Source organism: Serpula lacrymans, assembly GCF_000218685.1.
Source record: "Serpula lacrymans var. lacrymans S7.9 unplaced genomic scaffold SERLAscaffold_7, whole genome shotgun sequence".
In the NCBI taxonomy this organism is placed as follows: domain Eukaryota; kingdom Fungi; phylum Basidiomycota; class Agaricomycetes; order Boletales; family Serpulaceae; genus Serpula; species Serpula lacrymans.
In genome coordinates, this window is record NW_006763296.1 from 821,428 (window position 1) to 839,920 (window position 18,493).

The following is an 18,493-nucleotide window of genomic DNA, read 5'->3' on the forward strand; positions in this document are numbered from 1 at the left end:
AGTCTTCGCGGATGGAGGCGTCAGCAGCAAAAGAAACCGATATATTTTGATGCAGGTATAATGCGATGTTCGGCGTACAGTGCTGTAGTCAACCGGTGGGCAATGCTCTATTTACAGGCTTAGAGCAGTCTGACCGATGTCTCCTTCACTAGTCCTTTACATGCGCCGCCTGGCAGTACAGCTAATGAAAGTACAGCCATTCAACATTTCCATGACAAGCTGTTACACATCCAGGGTCGGCTGAAGACAGAACCTGGAAAAAGAATGGGAACAAAAAGACATCAAGTTGTAAGTTAACAGTATCGGCATCGTCAAGTTGCCAGTCTAACAGCAAAATAGATACTGGATTTCCTGGCCTCTATTGAAGAAGAATATCAAACTGTGATTCCATGAGCTGGTTAAATATCACTACCCCAACTATATGAGAGGATTAGGTTATCACTGGTACCACCATTGACAATACAAGCAAATTGATTTATCCGAAAAACATCAATATCGTTACACATCTTTCACATCAACGAAGAGCTTCTGTACTCTAGACATTCTTGATACCCAAATCTTCGCCAATGATAACGGCAGCTTTCTCACCGATTACCAGAGCGGTGGAGTAGGTGTTCTAGAAACAGCATACTATCAGGACTGTACACATTGTGAAATACAGTTGAACCTACAGCGGCAACATTACCAGGAGCGATCGAAAGATCTGATGCGCATATATCAGCATATTTTTGCGTTATGAAGCTGGGAAACGAATATACCTGCTACTTTGAGCCCTTCCACTCCATAAACATTCAAACGTTGATCAACAACTCCTCCTTGCTCGCGAGGCTTCATCGAGCATGTCCCAAGCTAATCGTCATTGTCAATTGGTCGCTAACTGTGGCTACTTCCTAAAGAAAACTCACTGAATGCCAAGCAGTTTGAACTATGGATAGCGTTTTTAGACAGAGATTCAGCCAGCACGAAGAAACTAATGAAACATACCGTAATTTCGGTTGTATGCCTCGATGGCCTTCTCATCCTCTGGCGTATAAGCAATGACGGGGGCAGAAACATCGGCAGGGCCATCGTGGTCTTTGCAAACGGCCTCGCTTCCCGTAGGGAATGTTGGATGTCCAGGAGTAAACTCGCCTCGATAAAGGCCCATTCGACGGGCAAATTCACGAGTTTTCTTGTAGCCCCAACGTAAGGTTGCTACATCGGCGGGACTAACCATAGACTATTAATGTTGTCACGAGGATGATTGTAAAGCTGAGGCTTACTCGCTCAAGAAACCTGGCGTGAAGTCTGGGGCTGCATGAGGATCCTGCCCCGATTTGATGTGTACATTCCCAAGTGACACCGGGTATTGCTGCAGATACCTATAAGACTTGTGCCATCATATTTGACTACAACTCACTGTGAAATAGCCGAAGCTGTAGTATTTGCGAGCAGAGGCAACGGAGGGGTCGCCGAGATAACTGATATGAGGTCTGTTATATTCGAAAAGAGATGACTGCAAGCAAGTAATTACCATGAAACCGAGCCGATCCAGATCACTGATTTATCCAGGGCGTTCGCGAAGTACGTTTTCCATCGATGTTCAAATGCGGGGCCCAGTTCTTTGAGGTCCTCCGCGTTCGGCCGTATTTTGATACCCGCGTCCAAACCGCTATGGAAGGTCAGTAAAAGCCAGTAACGTATTTTAAAGGCTTACTTATGGGCCATCAATCCTTTTCCTTCACCCTCCCACTGCGCAACACATTCTGAAAAGAGAAACGTCAATGTGCCGGACGACAATAATAGAGATAAAAAACTGACTGTCCACTTCTTCCTTCTCCCCTTGGAATAAAGCATCCAGAGTTTCCGCATCATCGCTTGCCAAGTAAGGGACGAAAACAACATTATGGTCTGTGATCCAATACTGAGAATATGCATAGATATTTGAGCCAGGATGACCTGCCTTGATAGTTTTCACCCACTCCTGGGAGATCAACGATCTCCTCAACCCCACTTTGCTCTAACATACTCTTTGCTCCGATACCGGACCTCTCTAGAATAGTCGGCGACCCAAATGCTCCGGCCGAAACAACCACCAGTCGTGACGCTCGGACTGAGTGAATAGCCTTATCTCCATCGGGGTGGTTGACGATATCGTCTGTGTACTCTACACCTACAGCACGATTGTTCCTGATACCAAACTTAGATGAATATGTACACTGTACCTGTGAAAGCTAATACTCACTCGATTATAACTCGTTTAACGCGTTTACCATCGATGACTTCAAGGTTGCTAAAGTTGCGGTTGTAGATGAAGTGGTGGGGTACGTCCGATCGCCTCCCCGTCTTACCATCAATCCACCTAGGAGTACGTGATATACTTCAACGCCCTCGATAATATGAACAAAGAAAATACGCCTTACTTTTGCCATCTCTAGGGAGAGCATGATTTTAAATGTTGTGCCACCATCGTCCAAACAAAAGAGAATAACTTACTCCATAGGCATTACAAGAGAATAAACCATTGATATCTTCAGTGAAACCTCGCTCCTTGTCAAATTCCGATGCGACATCTAAGAACTGCTTTCCGACGTTGGTATATGCACCTCCATATGAAACTTTCAGTGGCCCGGAGTATCCATGAGTAGGCTCATCGGGCTTGACTTGGTAAGTTTCAGTCTATAGTTAGAAGACCCATATAAAGAAATGAATGATCAGTTATGGGAAGGCTCGCTTCAACGAGGGGACATAAACGTACCTTTTTCAGCAGAGGGATCAGGTCCTTGGACCCCCAACCGGCATTCCCATGGACCGTCTCCCAGTCATCGTAATCAGACGCTGCGGCACGTGTATACATGGTGACTTTGAACACATCGTGAGCAATTGTACTCAGGCCCATAGTAATCAGGACGTACAGTTCACACTAGAGCCACCTCCTACACATCGACCGGAAGGTGTCACCAAGGCTCGACCGTTGAGTTCTTTGCTCGGATTCCCTACATTAAATGTCACGGTTTTGCTGGTGGGAGCCAAATGACTGAGGTAGCGTGCTGGTTGAGTATGCGCATCGATGTTGCGTATATGGAGGCCTTGCTCTAAGACTAGTACCCTCAGCGAAGGGTCTGCGGTGGCAAGCCGGCTAGCTACCAGACAGCCTGCGGTACCTCCTGTGTTACATGCTTAGCTCTGTGGAGTGTGATACACGCCTTAGATACCTCCTGCGAAGATGATATCGTATCCGATCAAAGAAGGTTTCGACATGGCAGATATGCAGAGAGCAAGTAACTCGAGTGATAGAAGCTAGGGGGGATCAAGAATTACAGGATCCATCGCAGCTGCGTATTTACGGTGGGGTACATTCGCATCTTCTTTAGAAGTGAAAGAAACGTATCAAACAACGTTAACCTTGCAGCACCCGATTGTACTGATAATGGATGATTACAATCTTTACGTTAACAGGTGTGGATGAAATCAGAAAAATGGTGCCTACTAGTAGCCTCGACCCCAACTGCTAGACTCGCTTAGTAAATTTGCCGATATGAACTTGCGAACTGGCAGGTTGCTGTTTTGTGACGAGGACAAATTCCTCACCCAAGATGAGGTGGGAACTTCGTCGGAGATGTTGAAATGAAGAGAATATAGTCCATATGGCACATCTATTGCCACATTGGCCATTACAAACATGGTAGCGGTGCCTTAGCACCAATCCCTAGTCTCCGATCCCTGACTCTACTTAAGGTAATCAACAACATTGGAATTTGTTTGATAGCAAGGAATATCAATTTAATCATTTTTTTATGCGTTGCACAAGCCTTTAACGTTTCAACAGCATTGCCAGCAGTTCAAATTCACAAATATTTACAAGGGTCAATGCACAGCATTGAGAGCATGTGTACACTTTGCTTGGCCATGTCTTGTTTCGTGTTTTGACAACCTTTCTATTTTCTTGACAAGTTCAGACAAAAGCAAGCTGATCCAACAGATGTCATGGCTATTGGGGGTCTCTGAAGGAATAATTGACAAAGTTGATAGAGCTGCAGTAGGTACTATCATGGACCCAGAGTTGCAAAATAGCACAGAGATGAAAAATCCATTATCATGGGCACAACACTTGTAAATATTGTATATCTACTGATACTCAGTCACACTTATCACACTACAATGAGTTGGCCAAGTAAGTCTATTCTTCACTGTAAAGTATGATGTAATAATCCTAAGTGAAACTCAGCCGCTGCCCGAGAGGCTATAGAAACGACTATATTATTTACCTATGTGAAACTACAATGGATGTTAGTTTAAGGTGATCTCTAATAAATGTAATGTAACATACCTCAGCCGCTGCCTGAGAGGCTATAGAAACGACTGAGGTATTCCTATACTAAACCCCCTACTACTTATAGTCGGAGGTGCTACTTGCTACAGTATAATGACTCCTAGGAGTACAATTGTGCTCCTAGGAGAACAATGGTTACTCCATGGAGTGGTGGCTATGCTCCATGGAGAACAATGGCTGCTTCGGCAGAGACTGGGTTTATCCGGTTTTGTCACTCCCACTCGAGTGCAACCATAGTTCCATAGCTTTAGAGAATTTCCAGTGTTTTTCATGAGTGAGGGGTTTAGTGAGAATGTCTGCAACCATATCTCCTGTAGGAACGTATCTGATTACTGCCTCTCCCTTTGATACTAAGTCATCTTGGATGAAATGATATTTCCGTTGAATGTGTTTTGTGCGAGCACGGAACTGTGGATCTCGTGTAAGAATGATAGCTGCTTGATTGTCACAGTGCAATGTTGTAGGTCCATTTTGAGCATGTCCAATTTCTTCAAAAAATGTCCGAAGCCATGCAAGGTGTTGTCCAGCATTGCTCAATCCAATGTACTCTGACTCCGTGGAGGATAAAGCTACCATGCTTTGTCTTTTGCTTGTCCAGGAGATTGCTCCTTGTCAGGCAACAAATACAAAGCTATATAACAAAGCACAATGCCTGGTCAAGTCCTTGCTGGAAGGCGGTGAATCAGGGTATGAGAATGAAGAGTATCGGTATGAGCGCAAATCCAAACTAATATTGAACTAGAGAACAATACATCGAGTATGTACCTCTTTATATAGTGAACGGCGATGGTCAGACCGAGAAAGGGAAGAACTGAGAAAGTGGTCTGACCAGCTAGCTAACCAATAAGAAAAAAGGAGAAGGTGGTCTGATCTATCGTATTTACTAATCGTATGAGAAAACGTATTGGTAAGGGATGTGCGATTGGCTGTATCAGTAAGCCCATGAGAAGGCGCTGACTCACAACCTTCTTCGCTTATCAATATTCCTCCGAAGTATTCCCAGACATAGCACTGGATTGTGGCTATGTCATCTGGATATCTTCTCGAGGGTCAACAACAAGTCTACCTCGTTGTAGGTACGATAGAACGTGAGTGTGAAGAGAGAATAAGAAGAAAAATGATAAAAGTAATAAGACACCTGCTGTAATCTCTAGTCCAAGGGCAAGAGGAGTGACGGGGATCGAGTCTGCTAACCACGACATGACGGGAATGCGATAAGAAAAATCAATTCCTCACACTCCTCGGATGGTGATAAAAACAAACCCTGATGTTGATCGAGACGTGTCTGGGTCTCCAGACCAATCTGCATCTGAATATCCATAGAAATCCATGTCCATGGAGACATCTGTGCCATCATATCGTAGTTCCATGTCCCTGGTTGCTTTCAGATATTGGAAGACACATTTTGCAGCTTCCCAGTGATGGCTCCTTGGAGCTGAGCTATGCCTGCTTAGTATTCCAACGACATAGGCAATGTCTGGGCGGGTTCTGAGCATGGCATACATGAGGGAGCCTACAATTGAGAGGTATGACACTTGACGCCCTTCAATATGCATCTCGTGTTGCACAATATCTTCCCCTGGAGCATTTGCAAGGAGTTTTGATCCATGGGCCATTGGTGTCCATACTGGTTTGCAGTTCTTCATTCCAGTATGCTCCAGGACTGTGTCAATGTATTGGCGTTGCAATAGGGATATTGTTTTGTTTGAACAATCACGTTGGATTTCTATTCCAAGGATGTATTTTGCTTCTCCAAGGTCCTGCTGTCGATGATGAGAACTGTTGTTAGAAAACCACACACAAAAACAAACTAACACACAATCCTCCCAGATTCCACGGAACTTGTTTATGGGCTTTGCCTCCTAGAACAGTGGGTGCTCTGGTTGTTCGTGGGGTGGTATGTATGAAGATCCTTCAAAGTAAAACCCAGAGATGTATGGGTGTGGGTTTTGAGGAGGAGGGATAGTTGGAATATAGAAAGATAGGGGCTTTGTGGCGAGTATAGATGGGCACTACCTTGCTAATTGTAGCACAAGGTAGGTTTGAGAATGACAAGATGATGAGGTTCCCAGTGATAGCAGGCTCCTGACACACAAACTGTAGTGCTCAGAAGGACTCTAATTGAAAGGGATGACAATGACTTCAAAAGTGGGAAGTGACGATGACAGCAGTTAATGGTAGTAGCAGTGAGAAGTGTTGTGACCACACTGGATCACAAGCAGCAGAGTAGTGAACTTGATATTAGAGAAGAAGTCTGGAATGGAGTTCTTGTTTTTTTTACAAGGTAAAATACAGGGGTTTATATAGTAAAAGAAAAGTAGGCTATGCACAGTATAGCTGTGCAAAAAGAATGAGAAAGAACATGAAGGAAGGAATGTACGCTGACGAATCTGGCGTAGGTAGTACAGGATAAGATTGTCAAAAAAAGGAAAAGAAAGGGATAGAACAATGAATGCTGTGAGTAATGTCACAGGTTTGTACAGCCATAAAGTAAAGTCCAATAGCAAAAAGAGAGCAGGAAAATCATGATGTCGTGGGAAGACACAGTAAAAAAAAAGGGGCAAAGCAAAACACTATCAGTATCAACACAGTTCCCTTATTGTCAGTCAGGCATTCTAAAAAATATGTGTCCATAAAAATGATTCAAAAATCAAAAATAATTGCACTGTAAATGAATGTTCTGCTGAAAAAAAAGAAACTGGAGCCACCGGTCCACCACCTAGTCCAAATCCGACAGTTCCATGGCCTTACCAATGGACTGGTTGTGTTGGACCACCTGGTCAAACGAGGGAGGGAGAAGAGTAGTCCCAATTTGGAACAAGTGAGTCCCAGGCAGCGTGTGGTAGCTGTAGCTGTAGCGAAGACGATGGACAAAAGATAAGTGTACCCAAGTGAATGGGACAGTGATGAACATGGGCGACGCAAGGGGATGAACCTTCTCCAGCTCAAAAACTACCCACCCACGCTCCAACCAGGCAAGACGAGCAACCAATGTTTTGATAATATATGATGGTAGATCGATGTCATAAAGATGGACCTGTTGCCCTATTTGAACCGGCCGCCGGGGCTTTGCTGATATCAGCAGTGGCACGTGGTAGTCAACAGATCGGCGATAGAAGCGGATAGGAAGTGGTGACATCAGAAATGGTGGGGGAGCAAAGAAGATGAGGAGGAGGAGGCTGGAGGTGATGAGGAGGTGAACTAAAATGGGGATCCAGAAACGACCATCGGGTGAGAATAAAAACGAGAGTAAGGGACCCATGGTGAGGCTAGGCAAAGGAAGGGAAGTGAAGGAAACGACAAAAGCGAGGGCGCAATGCAATGTGTAGCCAGTGGCGACGTAAAAATTTGCCAAAATGCCAAAACGCGGAAAGTACTGAATGGAAAAGCAAAGGTGAGCATGACTGGATTGCCTAATAGAGGTGGTGCTGATCAGCCACAAGTTCAAAAAAGGCAATATTAATTACTATTCCACGTGGCACTGTGCCTGTGTGGCGCAAAGGCAAGTCTTTTTGAATATTCACTTCGTTATTGACACCTGTCCATGCTACCAATCAACTTTGGTGCATAACAGTGGTCTACTTGTTAAGCTGTCAACTCTTCTCCAACAGGAGGAAGCAAGTACCCAGCCTAGTCAGAGGAACACGAAGAAGTTTGTATTTAATATATAAGCACCAGAGATTCTACACCACTGATGTCACTAAGTACTCCCCTTAATGCTAGGAGCTGTATACCTGGATTCTATGTTATGGGACATAATTTTTGAACTTTTAACTTTCATTCTCCACTTTAACTTTCATTATCGTTTTTGGACACTTGTGCCATGCAACACTTTCCTTTGTTTTCAAACTCCTATTTTACTTTTGCTTTCTCTTGCTACACTGCCTCCTTTTATTTACAATACTCTCACATGGTGGAGCTGGTCACAAGGACTGCACCCTATCAATCAAGGGACCTCCTTAGCAAGTCCTCCTGTTGTTTACCCACAACTAACTTGATCCTACCCTAAGGGAGAATATCCTCTCCTTCACTTACTCTTCTTTGCTTGTTGTGTAGAAATTATATTACATAAGCAAACTTTGGAGCTTCGCCCGAAGATTTACTCTGTGATTATAACCGGCTTTTTGTGGCCACCATTGTTCTTTCACATGATATTTACATATGTTTGTTATATAAGAAGCATGTATTTACGTTGTTACGGCATTTGTTTGCCAAAGGAATCCCTCTCCTGCGCCTGTTCCCACGCCCTGAGGGACCGAATATCCAACATGTTGTAGTAGTGTGCCAGAGTCTACCAACTTTGGTTGTAACATTGTCTATTTCCCTTGCCGAAAGAGCTCGCCTTGCATTTCTTTGTGCAACATTCAACATTATACTGTGATAACCAAGGAACAATAGCCCTTTTGAAAAACAACAAATTTCACCCTCACATCAAACATATTGATATTTGATACAATTTCATTCAAGAAACTTTTGCTCTCCAAAAGAGATGATAGCTGACATTTTCACCAAGTCTCTTCCTAAAGCCAAATATAATATATTTACATACATGATGGGACTATGCTAGGTTCAAAGGGTAGTGTTAGAATACATGACCCATACCATAGGCTCTGTATCCTGAGTACTCCATTTACTAGTGTGTACAGTCACATAGAGCCCAAACATTGGACCACAGTCTCAACTACCTTATAGCTTTAGCAAAGCAGACCATCAAAGCGGTTCATCCCTGCGCCAACTATAAAGGGGATTGGCTTATCACTGGTACCACCATTGATAATACAAGAAAATTGATTTATCCAAAAAAAAAAAACAATATCGTTACATATCTTTCACATCAACGAAGAGCTTCTGTACTCTAGACATTCTTGATACCCAAATCTTCGCCAATGATAACGGCAGCTTTCTCGCCGATTACCAGAGCGGTAGAGTAGGTGTTCTAGAAACAGCATACTATCAGGACTGTACACATTATGAAATACAGTTGAACCTACAGCGGCAACATTACCAGGAGCGATCGAAAGATCTGATGCGCATATATCAGCATATTTTTGCGTTATGAAGCTGGGAAACGAGTATACCTGCTACTTTGAGCCCTTCCACTCCATAAACATTCAAACGTTGATCAACAACTCCTCCTTGCTCGCGAGGCTTCATCGAGCATGTCCCAAGCTAATCGTCATTGTCAGTTGGTCGCTAACTGTGGCTACTTCCTACTGAAAACTCACTGAATGCCAAGCAGTTTGAACTATGGATAGCGTTTTTAGACAGATTCAGCCAGCACGAAGAAACTAATGGAACATACCGTAATTTCGGTTATATGCCTCAATGGCCTTTTCATCCTCTGGCGTATAAGCAATGACGGGGGCAGAAACATCGACAGGGCCATGGTGGTCTTTACAAACGGCCTCGCTTCCCGTAGGGAATGTTGGATTTCCAGGAGTAAACTCGCCTCGATAAAGGCCCATTCGACGGGCAAATTCACGAGCCTTCTTGTAGCCCCAGCGTAAGGTTGCTACGTCGGCGGGACTAGCCATACAAGATTAATGTTGTCACAGGGAGGAGTGTAAGGCTGAAGCTTACTCGCTCAAAAAACCTGGCGTGAAGTCTGGGGCTGCATGAGGATCCTGCCCCGATTTGATGTGTACATTTCCAAGTGACACCGGGTATTGCTGCAGATACCTTATAAGACTTGTATCACCCATCATATCTGACTATAGCTCACCGTGAAATAGCCGACGCTGTAGTATTTGCGAGCAGAGGCAACGGAAGGGTCGCCGAGATAACTGATATGGAAAAATGCGCAATCAGTTGTATTCGAGAAAAATGGTTGCAATAATTACCATGAGACCGAGCCGATCCAAATCACCGGTTTGTCGGGAGCGTTCGCGAAGTACGTTTTCCATCGATGTTCAAATGCGGGACCCAGTTCTTTAAGGTCCTCCGCGTTCGGCCGTATTTTGATACCCGCATCCATACCACTATGGAAGGTCAGTAAAAGCCAGTAACGTATTTTCAAGGCTTACTTATGGGCCATCAATCCTTTTCCTTCACCTGCCCACTGCGCAACACATTCTGAAAAAGAAAGACGTTAACGTACCGTACGATACTATAGAGACAAAAGACTGACTGTCCACTTCTTCCTTCTCTCCCCGGAATAAAGCATCCAGGGTTTCCGCATCGTCACTTGCCAAGTAAGGGACGAAAACAACGTTATGGTCTGTGATCCAATACTGAGAAGATCCATAGATATTTAAGCCCGGATGACCTACCTTGATAGTTTTCACCCACTCCTGGGAGATCAACGATCTCCTTAACCCCACTCTGCTCTAACACACTCTTTGCTCCAATACCGGACCTTTCTAGAATAGTCGGCGACCCAAATGCTCCGGCCGAAACAACCACCAGTCGTGATGCTCGGACGGAGTGAATGGCCTTGTCTCCATCGGGGTGGTTGACAATATCGTCTGTGTACTCTACACCTACAGCACGATTGTTCCTGATACCAAACTTAGATGAAAATGTACACTGTACCTGTGAAAGCTAATACTCACTCGATTATAACTCGTTTAACGCGTTTACCATCGATGACTTCAAGGTTGCTAAAGTTGCGGTTGTAGATGAAGTGATGAGGGACGTCCGATCGCTTTCCTGTCTTACCATCAATCCACCTAGGAGTGTAGAATATATTTCAACGCTCTCAGATAATATAAACAAAGAATATATGCCTTACTTTTGCCATCGCTAGAAAAATCATTATTTTCAATATTGTTCTACTGTCATCCAGGTACAAGGGGATAACTTACTCCATAAGCATTACAAGAGAATAGACCATTGATATCTTCAGTGAAACCCCGTTCCTTGTCAAATTCTGATGCGACATCCAAGAACTGCTTTCCGACATTGGTATATGCCCCTCCATATGAAACTTTCAGTGGCCCGGAGTATCCGTGAGTAGGCTCATTGGTCTTGACTTCGTAAGTTTCGGTCTATAGTTAGAAAAGACATTTATGTAGGAATCGATTGATCAGCTATGGGAAAGCTTGCACAACGAGGGGACATAAACGTACCTTTTTCAGCAGAGGGATCAGGTCCTTGGAACCCCAACCGGCATTCCCATGGACCGTCTCCCAGTCATCGTAATCAGACGCTGCGGCACGTGTATACATGGTGACTTTGAACACATCGTGAGCAATTGTACTCAGGCCCATAGTAATCAGGACGTACAGTTCACGCTAGAGCCACCTCCTACACATCGACCAGAAGGTGTCACCAAGGCTCGACCGTTGAGTTCTTTGCTCGGATTCCCTACATTAAATGTCACGGTTTTGCTGGTGGGAGCCAAATGGCTGAAGTAGCGTGCTGGTTGAGTATGCGCATCGATGTTGCGTGTATGGAGGCCTTGCTCTAAGACCAGTATCTTCAGCGAAGGGTCTGCGGTGGCAAGTCGGCTGGCTGCCAGACAGCCCGCGGCACCACCTGCGTTACATGGTGAGCTCTGGAGAGTATGATAGAAGCCTTAGATATAGTACCTCCTGCAAAGATGATATCGTATTCGGTCAAAGAAGGTTGCGACATGGCAGATGTGCAGACAGCAAGTAACACGAACAGAGAAGGTAGTGTGAGAGATTAAGAATTACAGTCACACTGGATCCGTCGCAGCTGCGTATTTATTGTGGAGGCAATTCAGATCTTCTTTTGAAGCGAAACAAACATATCAAACAACGTTAGACCAGCACCCGATTGTTACTGATAACGGATGATTATAATCTTTACGTTAACAGGTGACTGTGGATGAAAACAGGAAAATGGTACTCTTCCCCAGGCGCCACCACTTCGCCAGGTCTTGATCCGGCGGTATGACTAATCAAAAACAACATGATCAGACACGCATGCAATGAATGAATTTGATCCACTCCCCTCTTTATTTTCTAGTGATCCAGGAGGATGCAGCAGGTACCACTTTATAACCACTATAGGCTCTGAATACTCTGAATAGTGTGAGATCTGAATAATCACACATTGGAAACGTCTCAAAGCAAACTTTAAGATCTAGAAATATACCTTCAGGAGGTAGGGTCATCGAAGTTTGAGGGTTTAGAGGGAGGGTTTAGAGAGCCTACAGGATCGTGCGTTCTAGAAAAGCGACGCGTCCTGTCGCAGACTTCGTTTTCCGTGGAAAAGTCAAAGGCACTATGTTCAGGGTAAAATAAGAGGCAAAATGGTAAGCATCTCGCTTAGCCTATCGTTGTCATATGTACACAGACAGTTTGGAAATGCTTACTGCACAAGCAACCTGTAGTTATACTGTAGTTACCAGACATGTCCTTTGAGAACATGCCGTCCATCGATGTATGTGATATGAAAACACGAAGCTCCACGCCCTCCGAAGAACGATTACAGCGGAACTGCACGTCGCCAAATCAGGCCGCCTGAGGCTGCTACAAGAAGGTAATCGTAAGTCTACTTCACGTAGTAGGCATGAAACCAACTTACCAATGCGGGGGAATCAATGTATTTTCATTGTTGCTAGACTCCATTTACCGATCATCGTACATGAATAGCAATTGGCATGGAATCAAGATTATTGCTGGAGGAGAACCACGATTGATATGTTAATGCTAACCATGATAAAGTGTTCGTCCTACAATATCGCGTGTTAGTGATTACGGCGACCTGTGCTATCCTTATAAAGTTCTTTGATGCAGAGTTAAACGAAGGATTGTTTATAGAGATAGGTATACAGAAGCAAAATAAAGGGACATTACGGTACAGCGATCTTCGGACTTGAGAAGTTTTATCCTCTCGTGACGGTCAGAACGCTTGTTGCAAGACACATATACGAGCTCTGCCCCATCTGACTTGAATTGAATAGCGACCATCGGTTCCAGGCCGCGAAACCTACATTACATGGTAATACTAGAATCCTGCTTTTCGATGACAGAAAAGTCTGTATGGTCTGGTACTTCGGCAGGCAATAGATTAGCAGCAGGTGCCAGTGCGGTTGCTTTCCAGCCACTTCTGAACGATGCTATTCCGGCTATCAGTCCAAATAAGCCAACCCAGACCTGACGGAATATATGCGGTCAAATTAACATTTCTAAGTCAACCATACACATGTGTCACGAAGGCCGTACCTCGTCTTTGAACAAGCCCTGTTCCAGTGACCTAACAACGTATGGTGTGTTCACAAAAATAACTCCAACAAGAAGGATAGACTCACCAGTGAATTGTCAGGGGTAGATAACCGACGTTGACGATGAACTCATTCCAGTACGCATCCCACCTGTTGCGAATGTCCTCTTTCTCCTCGGGGGCGAGTCCTTTTCCTTTCTTCAAGTTCTTCTCCCGAAGTTTTAGTAATTTCCTATCCTCGCTGAGATGAGCAAACTGGAGAAACACGTATATCGCCCAAAATCGGCAAGACCATAAGCTCAGCGCGTTTGCATTCAAAGACGTCGGTTTGGAAGAGCGATTGAAGAAGGAAGCGACAGAGGGAATGATAGCAGGTATCAGTTCGTGTGCACGCAGATAGTAAAGGTGCTCGAGAGGATAATAAACTAGCATCGACCAGCCTTGGAGTCGCTCGATAGTGAGTAGCTTTCGTGTTGGTGGTGGGTTACGTTCCATGGAAATTAGCCATTGCACAATAGGAAGAATACCCCATAGTCTCCACAGCATCTTCGAATCACTGATGAGTCCATCGAACTTCTTTAACGACTGAGCAGTATAGCTAGAAGTATCCTTCCTAAGACCAGCACGATGCTGAAGTCGAGAACGCATATTGAGGAATGGGATAACTAGTTTGATGGCATATTGTATGATCTTCATGTAAACCAAAGTTAAGTCTGTGCCCATAAGCTAGGATAGGCAGTCATTACCATTAAAAATTTGCTACGAAATGACAGATGATAAGCCCAGAAAATCAAGGATAGCGTCGTAGAGATACTTACTCGCTACCACTCCATGTACTGAGATATCGAATAAGGTGGTCCAGGGTTTCTGAAGATGGTACAAAAGCAAATGACCCCAATACGATATCGTTCAGCCGTGCGAGATTCAACTGTTTGCGCGACATTGGTACGATTTGCTTCCTCTGGCCTGTATATGATGTCGAGGGCGAGGTGTGAGTTGTATAGGACCTAAAGAGATATGCGCGCTGGCCATGTCCGATGTCTCATGATACTTTTCAACCTGAAGTGGCATCCCGGCGCTGCTCCGAAGCCCGGAGACTAAATTACCCGTGGGACAAGCTTACCAATACTATGCAGCAGTATTACTATATAAACCCTTCTCTCTCTGCTTTATTTTCTTTGAACAATTTCTGAGGACACAAAAGTTCGGGCTTGGTACAAGCTTTTCCGCCTCCTTGTCCGCGTTCCCGTCCTCTAGAATGATGCCAAACGTTGTATCATAATGTTCAGTCTATTCTTGCGGTTGGATTATCCTTGCTTGACTGGTCTATTTCTGCTCTGGAGGCATCGCTTCGGCTGAGGCTCATGATTGACAGGAACTGAAGGGAAGGGATAACCTGATCTTGGGGAGACTTACAAATCGCCGTCATTTATACCATTTTTATATCTTTTGATTATTGGAAATATATTTATTTGCTTGTTTCTTAGTATCTGTTTGCTGTGTGCTCATTCCTCAGTCGTTGTTCCAAAGATCTCGCATTTCGCTGTTGTCAATTCTTTGAATCAGTTGCTTCGCTTCGCTTACCACCAAGCAACATTGTAGTGCTCGTTCTGAGGAGTGGAACCTCTGGATGAAGGTATAGGCAACTCACGGGGCGTCAGAGCCGCCGTTGGCTGTCGACGACAATGGTCATGTGTCGAGACTTCGTTGATTCTCATGTGCTTTTCCCTGGTGGTCGAACACCCTCGCAGGCCATGTGCTTAAACGGATCAAGCAGTGACAAGAAAAGCACCATCCTCACGGTATATAGATATAGAGTCGTCGCACAGACACTTTAGTTCCAGCGACAAAATCCCGAAGTGACATAGTCAAGCCGACTATAAAGTGAGTGGTCGATGTAATGTTGCTATTAGCTCGGCGACGACTCCATTTGTCACCATGATATTTTCCTTAGGGTTTGCTACTCTTCTTTCTCTGCTGCAGGTTGCGACGGCGCAAACCACCACGGCCACGAGCACCGCGCCTGGCGCTACCTCAACCGTTCCGCTTAACTATGCTGCTCAAGCTGCGGGAAAGCTCTACTTTGGTTCAGCAACGGACAATCCAGAGCTCACGGATGTGCCCTATGTCACCATCTTAAACGATACTGCGATGTTCGGGCAGCTGACACCTGGCAACAGTATGAAATGGGTACGTTCCCATGACATGACCCAGCAGACTTACAGTCAAAAGGGTGGTCTTGATTCTTAAGCTAATATACGCAGGATGCCATTGAACCCGAGCAAAATGTCTTCAACTTCACTGGAGGTGACCAAATTGTCGCTCTCGCTGAAGGGACTGGTAAAATCATGAGAGGTGAGTAGCAGCTTTAGTTTCTAGACTGAATACGTGATGAACTATTTTAACGGGCAGGCCATAATCTCGTGTGGTACTCGCAGCTTCCGGCTTGGGTCACTGCCACCGCTTGGACTGCTGATGAATTGACATCCATCATCCAAACACACGTTACAACCGAGGTGTCTCATTATGTCGGAAAGATGTGAGTGAGAATCTTATGCGTGTTTTAACCGTACTCAAATCATTTCCAGCTGTAAGTTTATTGACCTGTTGATCTGCTATGGTTTTTTAACTCTTGACGGATATAAGATGCTTGGGACGTTATCAACGGTATGAAGGATTGTGTTAGCCGCGTTTAAAACGAAGCATTTACGAAACTCGTTTTAAGAACCTTTGAATGACAACGGAACCTTCCGCTCTGACATCTTCTACGACACGCTTGGGTCATCGTACATCTCAATCGCCCTTCGTGCCGCTCGTGCTGCGGATCCCAATGCTAAACTTTACATCAACGAGTACAACCTTGAATATTCCGGTTTGTCTCCATGTCTCTCTAGCGATGATCGTGGCTTTGACAATATTGGAATTAGGCCCGAAGATCGACGCTATGGTTCAGCTAGTGTCCGACCTCAAGGCAGAAGGAGTTCCCATCGATGGAATCGGTATTGAAAGTCACTACATCCTTGGAGAAGTCAGCGCCTCCGAATTGAAAGCCAACATGCTGAACCTTACCTCCCTCGGTGTTGATGTCGCCTTCACTGAGCTCGATGTCCGTATCGAGCTTCCTGCTACGGATGCTGACTTGGAACAACAGAAATCAGACTATACGACAATCGTCTCTGTCTGTATGGAAGTCGCCGACTGCGTTGGTGTCACCGTTTGGGACTACACTGACAAGGTAAACGCTCTATTTTTTTAGATTCCAGGACAGTATGCTGAACTTTTATTTACAATGTAGTATTCTTGGATTCCTGCCTCATTCCCTGGTTACGGCGAAGCTTGCCCGTGGGACGAGGTAAGCTCCTATTATAAATCTATAGTGATATTATGCTAATACACAGTCTCAGAACTTGGTCAAGAAGCCTGCATATGATGGCATTGTAGCTGGACTTCAGTCTTAAAAAGGTTACAATATCTGGTCATACAATTTGCACATATTTATTTATTGGACAGTCAAAGATGTCACTACCAGTTTGAACGGAATATATCAGTACAGTGTCTGTTTCTCGCGATATTTTGACACCGCTCCAGGAGTCATCAGTCCACTAAAATTACAAGAAAATAAAATTTTACAATACAGTACACGGAAACCTGAAGGCAAAAGCCAGGCACACCATTTGCGCGAAACAGTTCCTACTGTTGTTTTACACCATCAACCCAAACATCGACTTTCTCGTCGTAAAAAGCTAAAAATCCGGTGATTTGGCCACACTCAGGCTGTGCAGTTCGGTAATACCAAACCACATCTCGATGCACTTCACCATTCGGAAGCTCCACGTTATAATAATTCGCCACTCCCTGTAGAATTACCTATCAGCCTCGAGTTCGGAAAATAGATGTAGGAAAACGGCAAACCTTGTATGGGCATTGTGTGGTTGTGTCCGAAGGTCTCAGCAAGTCTACTCGGACATCTGTGAGAGGAATATACGTCCTAACACGGAGGAGGGTTTCGAACAGCAACCGAGGCTTATGTGTATTTGCAACTTCGACCCCATTGATCTCGACTCGAACATGACGAGAAGATTGCAAGACGTCAACCCTCTACACTCAACAAAACGAGGTCAACGTAATGCAGTGAGGATGACTGCGAAAAGGTCAATCACCTTATAAGGGTCCTTCGGGTGAACATAGATTTGTTCGTCTTCTTCTAACCACGCATCCGCAACCGAAAAGGCTACTTTCAGCAAGCCAGCTAAATCCTCGGTACCGCTCCCCTTGCCTGTGAACTCCTTCACGGCTGCTTTGGCATGTCGGTCTCCCACGACGAGATCATAGATTTTCACTCCCTCCTCGCCGGTAGCTGCTTGCGTTTCACGGAGATAAGTAGGTGAAAGGTCGGATACCGGGAAGTAGTAGGAAGGATAGTATGCGTGTTCCCAACTATGCGAAAGTCAGACAGCCATTTTTACGACAGGTACAGTGAAACGCACACAAGTTTCGCATTGAGAGTGTCGACGATGTATTTGCCGTGAAAGAGTACTCTGATACGCTTCGGGCATGGCTCAATGCGCGGCTTAGGTCCTTGGTGTGCCATGATGCTGAAGATAGGAGCTCGATGTAAACCTCGGTTGAAGAGAGGTAGCGAAGAAACAAGCGTCAGCCTGAGATGTTTATAACTTCTGTTAAACAGACCGAGGCTCCAAGATAGCTGGATGAGGGATGACAAAGAGCTTACTGAGCGTCAGCATTACTCAGATGCACAATTACTAAGGCAAGAGTCAACGATGACCGAATACCTTAAACGGCGTCCTAGGAGCCAAGGGTTTCCCAGTCAAGAATCGGCAGTAACCCTTATCTTAGGAATGTGGGTTGGAACATCGCATACATGCATTTTGGCGATCGACCACCATGAAAGACGACAGTGACTGAAATCTGTTCAATGGGATGTGAGTTTCCAATGAATTGATTAGTAAAACAATTTTATTTCTCACCATACTAGTTTATCACAAGAGCACGAGACCAACCAAAACTTATGTTCGTAGAAGTCATACC

General features: G+C 44.8%; 7 protein-coding genes across 7 annotated transcripts in view; 2 read left to right on the forward strand and 5 right to left on the reverse strand.

The window, feature by feature from the left end:
• Nucleotides 1-434, forward strand: part of SERLADRAFT_369699 (uncharacterized protein) — a gene marked incomplete at both ends in the record, with an annotated part of 1,215 nt that extends 781 nt beyond the window's left edge. The window contains 3 exons of the mRNA XM_007318404.1: nucleotides 153-288; nucleotides 340-381; nucleotides 429-434. Coding sequence (XP_007318466.1) covers nucleotides 153-288; nucleotides 340-381; nucleotides 429-434 — 184 coding nt within the window. The remainder of the gene's footprint in view (nucleotides 1-152; nucleotides 289-339; nucleotides 382-428) is intronic.
• A 101-nt stretch (nucleotides 435-535) lies between these two features.
• On the reverse strand, nucleotides 536-3,240 carry SERLADRAFT_491423 (uncharacterized protein; the record flags this gene model as incomplete). Its single annotated transcript, XM_007319023.1, has 17 exons — nucleotides 536-616; nucleotides 672-703; nucleotides 759-849; nucleotides 906-925; nucleotides 985-1,208; nucleotides 1,263-1,351; nucleotides 1,400-1,460; nucleotides 1,514-1,651; nucleotides 1,697-1,745; nucleotides 1,801-1,890; nucleotides 1,943-2,169; nucleotides 2,225-2,341; nucleotides 2,403-2,413; nucleotides 2,476-2,658; nucleotides 2,738-2,841; nucleotides 2,895-3,146; nucleotides 3,195-3,240. 17 exons carry the CDS (start codon nucleotides 3,238-3,240, stop codon nucleotides 536-538), a joined length of 1,815 nt encoding a protein of 604 aa, XP_007319085.1.
• Nucleotides 3,241-9,054: 5,814 nt separating this feature from the next.
• Nucleotides 9,055-11,887, reverse strand: SERLADRAFT_361508 (uncharacterized protein; the record flags this gene model as incomplete). The annotated part of the gene is made up of 17 exons (XM_007318405.1): nucleotides 9,055-9,248; nucleotides 9,304-9,335; nucleotides 9,391-9,481; nucleotides 9,538-9,557; nucleotides 9,615-9,838; nucleotides 9,893-9,981; nucleotides 10,035-10,095; nucleotides 10,153-10,290; nucleotides 10,336-10,384; nucleotides 10,440-10,529; nucleotides 10,582-10,808; nucleotides 10,864-10,980; nucleotides 11,043-11,053; nucleotides 11,116-11,298; nucleotides 11,380-11,483; nucleotides 11,537-11,788; nucleotides 11,842-11,887. The coding sequence occupies 17 exons, from the start codon at nucleotides 11,885-11,887 to the stop codon at nucleotides 9,168-9,170; spliced, it is 1,815 nt and encodes a 604-aa protein (XP_007318467.1).
• Nucleotides 11,888-12,221: 334 nt separating this feature from the next.
• Nucleotides 12,222-12,630, reverse strand: SERLADRAFT_467783 (uncharacterized protein; the record flags this gene model as incomplete). Its single annotated transcript, XM_007318406.1, has 1 exon — nucleotides 12,222-12,630. One exon carries the CDS (start codon nucleotides 12,390-12,392, stop codon nucleotides 12,234-12,236), a length of 159 nt encoding a protein of 52 aa, XP_007318468.1.
• A 383-nt stretch (nucleotides 12,631-13,013) lies between these two features.
• SERLADRAFT_467784 (uncharacterized protein) lies at nucleotides 13,014-14,505 on the reverse strand (the record flags this gene model as incomplete). The annotated part of the gene is made up of 5 exons (XM_007318407.1): nucleotides 13,014-13,377; nucleotides 13,447-13,477; nucleotides 13,533-14,134; nucleotides 14,191-14,203; nucleotides 14,263-14,505. 5 exons carry the CDS (start codon nucleotides 14,385-14,387, stop codon nucleotides 13,216-13,218), a joined length of 933 nt encoding a protein of 310 aa, XP_007318469.1.
• An 877-nt stretch (nucleotides 14,506-15,382) lies between these two features.
• On the forward strand, nucleotides 15,383-16,902 carry SERLADRAFT_349170 (glycoside hydrolase family 10 protein; the record flags this gene model as incomplete). The annotated part of the gene is made up of 9 exons (XM_007318408.1): nucleotides 15,383-15,634; nucleotides 15,709-15,799; nucleotides 15,857-15,983; nucleotides 16,033-16,034; nucleotides 16,091-16,111; nucleotides 16,170-16,316; nucleotides 16,372-16,679; nucleotides 16,740-16,796; nucleotides 16,849-16,902. 9 exons carry the CDS (start codon nucleotides 15,383-15,385, stop codon nucleotides 16,900-16,902), a joined length of 1,059 nt encoding a protein of 352 aa, XP_007318470.1.
• A 43-nt stretch (nucleotides 16,903-16,945) lies between these two features.
• Nucleotides 16,946-18,204, reverse strand: SERLADRAFT_467794 (uncharacterized protein; the record flags this gene model as incomplete). Its single annotated transcript, XM_007318409.1, has 6 exons — nucleotides 16,946-17,046; nucleotides 17,116-17,299; nucleotides 17,357-17,542; nucleotides 17,605-17,881; nucleotides 17,932-18,120; nucleotides 18,177-18,204. 4 exons carry the CDS (start codon nucleotides 18,033-18,035, stop codon nucleotides 17,135-17,137), a joined length of 732 nt encoding a protein of 243 aa, XP_007318471.1.
• Between the last annotated feature and the right edge of the window lie 289 nt (nucleotides 18,205-18,493).